Consider the following 7,089-nt stretch of genomic DNA (forward strand, 5'->3'; position numbering starts at 1 on the left):
TATAATTTTAGTGATTGTGAGCTGTGATAAAAAATGTACAATAAGTGCTGCTGCTAAAGTGTGATCCACCAGAAAGCAGACACACAAATACATTGCACTGCATTTTCATAAATTGTATATGACCCTGTGTGATTTCTAACTCTTTCTTTCTCAGTCAAAATTAATATGATGAGTAAAATTTTTTATTGAATTAACGAACAAGAATATAGTTTGATATTCCCAAATGACCGCTTGCAAGGCTACTTCAGAAAGTGAAAAGAGTGATGGAATAATTGTTTTTAAAGTATATTGAGAGTGAACGTGATAGCACAGTGTTCTAAAGTGTTTGCTTAGGCAAGCTTAGGCAGGCAGAGTGGACAGCCTTTCAATTCCCAGTAACAAATGTCTTGACAGTCATGCCCTCAGGGCAGACTAAGGCAAACCCCCATAAAAATGAAATAAAAAGGAAAATAATTGAAATGTATTTATAGTATTTAACACAGAAAACTTACCGTGAAATCAGAAGAAATACACACAACAGGAACTTTCCACCCTTTTGGTATTTGAAAATGTAAACACAAGATTTATCAACTTCTCAATTTTACATAGTAAAGAGGAATACAGATTTCTGGTGAAGGAGATATAACTTATGTGGCCAACATGACATTTCCACCTTTTGAGTATTTGAAAATGTAGTCAAAAGGCATATTCCTCTCTCAATTTTTAATAGAAAAGAAGAATACAAATTTCCATTGAAGGGAATATAGATTCTGTGTCCAAAAATCAATAGAACATTTATACTCATAATTTCCTATTATTGTAACTACAGCATTCATAAAACAATATTAAGCAGTCCCTTTTACTGATCTCTTCCTGGCTCTCAAATTCACTAAATTTAATATGAAAATTTAACACTTGAAAATGAGCATGAATGTTTCAGGGTATGCTGCATTTTTCAAAAATATTAGTAGGGATGTTCCAGACTGAAGGAGTCTACACAGATAAAAATGAATAATAATATATCTGATAGAAGCCTGCATCTTTTACAAGACATTAAGAGTATAATTTATTGAAAATTGAAATAACACTGAGACTCATTCTCATCACCCAAAGCATGACCATCATCAAGCATTCAACTAACAACAAGTGCTGGAGAGATCATGGGTCAAAGGTGCCCTCATTCAGTGCTTGTGATAGTTTAGACAGGATCAAACACTATGGAAATCAGTGTAGAGATGGCTCAAAAAACTGGGATTGTATTTTCCACCCAGCCAGCTAATTCAATTCTGGGTATTTTTGCAAATAAAAACAAAAACAACATATGTGCATCCATATTTATAGGAGCACAATTTGTCATAGCTAAATCTTGGAAATAGTGAAAATGCTCATAAAAAAGGAATGGATGTAGAAATTGTGGTATTTTATACGATGGAGTCTTACTCTGTAATACAAAGGATACATTTGAAGCTTTTATCAATAAATGATGAAACTAGAGTCCTTAATATTAAGTGAAATGAATCAGTCCTGCGTGAGCAAACATCATATTGTCTACCTAGTGTAAGAACACTAAAGAATAAATAAGATCTGATAGGTATGATAGATACTCAGAAATGGCAATGAATCTGTTCAAAAAGAACGAGTTAAAGGGATGAATTGAAGGACAGGAGCAGGATGTTTCTTGGGGAAGCGATACATCTATGAATGTGTGCAACGATGGCAGGAATAACTGTACTGTCGATTGCTGTTGGTCTATGGGAAGAGGTAGTTAAGGCTTGAGGGTGTTTTATTCTTTTCTTTTCCAATTTTGCATGCATAGACTTGATAACATACACAACTAACTTGAAGACAGCACAATTTACAATACTGTGATATTCATATGGTTTCTTTAGTGAAATTCTGCATCATTTCTAGTTTTTTATTGCTGTTATTTTGTGTTCTCTTTAAAAGTAAAAAAATGAATGACTTATAAGTTCACAAAGTGAATACAGATACAATATTAAGTAAGATATAATGAGTACAATGGTGCTACGTTTACCTATAAGTTTATGGAGGATAAAGCAACAATTTCTCTCAGTTCGGTCCTCCATCTCAGTTATCTGAAGCGTGATTAAAAATTCTTATTGGTTTTAATTCTACATCTAATTTCTGTACACAGTGTATTTGAATAAAACATAAACTTTGACGAACACTATAATTTTTAAAAATTATTATCTAAATATTGAATTTCCTTAAGATAGTTATGCACAGCTTATGTGTCCTAGGAGATAAATATGCCATTAAATTTTGTAGCATGCTGCACTTATACTGAAAGATAGATATGTAGAAAAAACAGAGTGTCATAAATAAAGATGGACACTGACTCTGAGGAAAGACGCAGGGGATAATTAGTGAAACTCATTTATTTTGATTCCTGAGAGTTCTTCCTTGGCAGTCCATGGAACAAGTACTGGGTGAGACATTTGAATGCAGCTGCACAATTTATTGCCAGCCCTCTTCACTGCCCCGCCCCAACCCACCTGCGTCAGTCCCCACCTACCTGTGACGCATTCTTTGAGGCCATTGTTACCTCACTTACAGAATTCCAGCAGTAACAGTGACCTGACTTGAGGGACCAGATACAGCAGCGAAGTGGGTGTGCTAGCTAGGAACTCTAGCTTCTTTAGCCATCTGCTATAAACAGATAGCACTCTGCCAGACTGTAGACTCTCAAACTTAAAGAATCACACTGCGGGAGGAGGCCTCAAGCCACAGGTGAAAAGAAACAGCTAAGGTGACATAGCTACAGACACCAGCTGTCTGCTTCCGCCATTTTCATTCCAGGGAGCCTTTGCCAGCAGCTTGTAGAGCCAGAGAATAAGTCCTTAACCCACGAAACTGTCGCTTCAGCCTTTAGATGTGTTCCTTGAAGCCCAACAACACCAATGACCTGGAACAGGCCCCAAGACCTGCGCCAATTTTGAGGCCCCAAGAATTAAATAGAATGGCTCTTAAGCGACTTCAAAAAGAGCTCCGTGATCTCGCTCATGATCCACCAACCCACTGCTCGGCCGGGCCTGTCGGTGAGGACATGTTTCTCTGGCAGGGGACCATAATGGGTCCCAATGATAGCCCCTACCAAGGAGGTGTTTTTGTCTTAAATTTGCAGTTTCCTTCGGACTATCCATTCAAACCACCCAAGGTAACATTCTCCACCAGAATTTTTCATCCAAATATTGGTCGAAATGGAAATATCTGTCTAGACATCCTCAAGCACGAGTGGTCACCTGTACTCACAATTTCGAAATTACTCATATCGATCTATTCCCTGTTGTGTGACCCCAACACTGAGGATCCCATGGTTCCCGGGATTGCCAAGATATATCTGACCAATAGAAGAGAATATGACCGAATAGCCAGAAAATGGACAGAGAAGTTTGCCATGTGAGAATTCCAACACAAACCCGTTTGGCAAAACAATAAAGTCCAAATTTGCAGTACAATTAATTGGTTGTCCCTTGATTGTTTTCTTTAAAGATACAGTCTCCCATATTGGTGGGCATATATTTTACATGTATCATATTAAGTTATGTGGGGAGAAGTTTTGGGGTTCTCTGATTAATGAAGGGAGTTTGGATAGTTGGTGAGAAGCAAGAATTGACAGAGAGGAGATCTCTGGGATTATGAGGGAAAGAGACAAAGCAACTTTGTTTTATTTTGGCTTTAAATATACGATTTCTTCATTGGTTTAAAATTGTAAAACTAAGCAAGGACAAGAGCAGGTGGTAACTTTGAGACAACAACAATTTTACATGGGCTTGGAAATGTTTTAAACCTGGAAAGTTCAAAATGTGGCAACCCATAGGAAAACCTCATAAGCATTATACTGCCAGTTAGGAACCAGTTTTTCAGGACCTGCTCTTTAGAAGTTTTGGTTTGCATCAAAATTATCGTTCATCTGTATCTTACATTTTGAGATACTTGGCTCACCATGAAATGAAATGCATTAGAGGTTTTTCAAGTAAATTGTTTACTTTCCAGTGTTCTGCATCTTTCATTGTTATACCCCCTTCACTTTTTCCATCCTGACTTTTTCTCCTCCACCATTCAACGTGTGACATGTAAGAGACCAGTGCCATTCTAGCACAGGTACTCACCAACAGTCAAGGGACATAGGAAAGTTAAAAGGTTATTGATAGATTTGTTGAGTCCAGCAGGCATGCCCATGGGATGCCCACTTCAACAATGAAGAAGGTTGCACATCCTATTTTTAATTTAATTTGGGAATGGTATCTGGCAATTTTATCTTGGGAAAATTTTCAACAAGTTACCATGCATAATAGAAGCACCATCTATCTCAATTTTGATAATGGCCTTTGAACATTGATATACTTATTGAGTTTTATGTGGTCTGTGTCCTTGCCATTGTTATACATTGTCCTAAAAATAAACTAAAATGTGTAAATATTTGCTTAAGTGGTTCAGAATTCTAGTGATCAAGAAGATCAGAATAAAATAAAGTTCATTTGAAAATGTTGTTTTTCAGTATAGGTGGGCAAAGAAAGAATGATCATTTTGAAGACATGATGATACATGAGATCATGGGGTGACATGTGTGAATTTTTCTATAGCTTATAAGGTAAAAAGTTGTTATTCTACTATGGACTTTCCTCTCATTTGCAGTGCTGCCTTTAAAGAACTAAAGTAATACAAAAATGATTCCCCACACCATCCTTTGCTCTCCAGAGGGCTTCTCCACATGTATACTGGACTCAAATTTGTCTTATTTACTCAAGAATAATGTGAGGTATAGGTTTCAAACCGAGGTATTTATCTGTCATATTTTTAAAAGAAGGTGTTAGAGTTACATGGAATCCTGGATTAAAGACGGTGTTCTTTTTTAGTCAAAAAACAACATCATTAGCTTCTTTCATAATGGTTGGCTTTGCCTGCTATATCCTTGGAAGTGATGTAGATCAGATCATGTGGGTGCTTCACAGGCAAAAGATTTGTGTCATAGATGAGCAGCCTCAGTGTTTCATGGACAGCTAGAAAGCCTACTCAAACTTTCCACCACTGTAAAGTTAATTTTATTCATGGAGTCATGAAACTAATAAATCTCCCATTTTCCCTGAAGAGATCTCTGTTTTCAAAGGCTCTTTTCTATATAGGTTACAACAAGACTTATCTTAAAGAAGAAAAAGCAAGGAAGATAATACTGAATTTTAATAAATGCCATTTACCTTCTCCATGGAGGAGCAGTAAATGTATCTGAACGAAAATGTACGTTATTTAGCTTTTCAAAACTCTAATAATCCAAGGTAATTTCTGTCACAACATGTAGATAAATGTAAAGGAGAACTGGACTGAGATAGTTTATGTATTTGGTTCTATCTACTAAGAGTGTAAAAATAAGTTTAGGAAAACAAATGTGGAGAGGGGCATGGTGGCAGGCACCCATAATCCAGTGCTCGGAGTCTGAAAACAGGAGGGCCGCTACAAGTGCAAATTGTGTAGTGAGACCCTGTAGACCCTGTACTAAATTACATAGGAAAAAAATACATGTGTGTCTAGAAATAGCCCAATTTTCCTTCATGAACTAATACAATGTGAATATCTCATCAAATAAGCAGATTTTTAACATCCGTACTCATTAGATACCATTTGAAAGGCATAGGGAGATGATAAAATCTGAATGCTCCCCCCAGTTGATGTGCTGTAGTACTAAGTCACGGGGTCTTTGAAAGTTAAGTCAGGTGAGTGCATCCCTGACAAAAATAATAAGGGCCCCTATAAATGTTCCTAAAGGACGTGGTTTGTCCTTTCTGTTCTTCTCCACAAACCTAAAACACTTTTATATCATTTGCAGTGTAAATTTATTTCCAAGGGTCAACCTTTTCATACTTTAAGCTTGTATGCTGATACACAGTTCTCCCTCATTTATTTTATTATTTTTATTTTCTGTATTTAGGAAAGTGTCTAAGAAGTCTACAGGGTCTCACTACGTGGATCGGACTTATAGTGATTCTCCTTGTTTCAGTCTCACAAGCGATGGGATTTCAGGCATGTGCCATGACACCCAGCCTCAAATGCCATCTCAGGGTGCCCCATGGAAGGGGATGTCAGGACATACCAGGCAAGGAAACCCGCTTGCTGAGCTCTGCCTAACCAGATGCTGTAGTTTGCTGAACTATCAGGCCAGAGCCACAGTTCTCCTTTATGATTTCCCTGTTCATACCTTTTCCTTGAGCGACTTCAGCAAGAGTGAGCAAGGCTTCACCATGCTTGAATATTGATCTTGGAGATTTCAAGATCTACAACAAAAGAATACATATATAATAAATGATCCAGTTTAAGGGATTTTCTTGTAGCAGGAAAGACGGGTAAGGACTTCTAACTGTAAAACATAAAATCAAGAATGTGTTAACATTTTGAAATACTGGATAATTGAGACTCAAATACTGAAAACATTGTTTTCAAACCACAGGTACATTTTCTTCAAGCATAAAATTTTCCTTTACCGATATTTCCTGGTAGTGCTGGCAAACAAGAATGACCTATATCTTGACTATTCATTAACCATTTAATATTTAGTGAGGCTGAACATGTTACTGATTATTTCATTTATGAAATTTTTATGAATATTACATTAATGTTTATCAATGTGAAAGAATTATATTAAAATGTGACTGTCAAATGGTTAAGATAACTTGAAAATGGGAGAATAGCATTAGAAATATGTATAGCTGTTTGAGTATGTACAATTTTTTATTAGCACATGTTTCCAGTATATGAAGTGTTTATTGATCTTAGTGGGTAGGTACCTGGCCTACTGCATGTATGTGATGAACTTCTAGAGTTTGTGATTAAATCATCATCCACTGGGATTCTGGGTGTGAGCACTGCTGAGATTATGGGTGTGAGTACTATAGGCCAACTGAGGCAGATAGCTTGAATGGAACTTAAGGGATATCAACTTGCTCTCTGTAAAAATAGTTATTCTTACTCCTCCCATTTGCTCTTGTCGTTTTGTTGTATTCTGCTATCGTGAACCGCTGACCTTTGCCATGTGCCAGTGTGCCTTGGACTCAGCTGTATATAAACTGAAACATCCACTAACTGTGAGCCAAAGAA

General features: G+C 36.9%; 1 protein-coding gene across 1 annotated transcript; it reads left to right on the top strand.

Annotated features, from left to right (window-relative positions):
• Positions 1-2,938: 2,938 nt before the first annotated feature.
• On the top strand, positions 2,939-3,403 carry LOC101562899 (ubiquitin-conjugating enzyme E2 D2-like). Its single transcript, XM_012516373.2, has one exon. The coding sequence runs from the start codon at positions 2,960-2,962 to the stop codon at positions 3,401-3,403; it is 444 nt and encodes a 147-aa protein (XP_012371827.1). The 5' UTR covers positions 2,939-2,959.
• The last annotated feature ends 3,686 nt before the right edge of the window (positions 3,404-7,089 follow it).

This window comes from Octodon degus, unplaced genomic scaffold, assembly GCF_000260255.1.
Source record: "Octodon degus isolate 3935 unplaced genomic scaffold, OctDeg1.0 scaffold00103, whole genome shotgun sequence".
NCBI lineage: Eukaryota > Metazoa > Chordata > Mammalia > Rodentia > Octodontidae > Octodon > Octodon degus.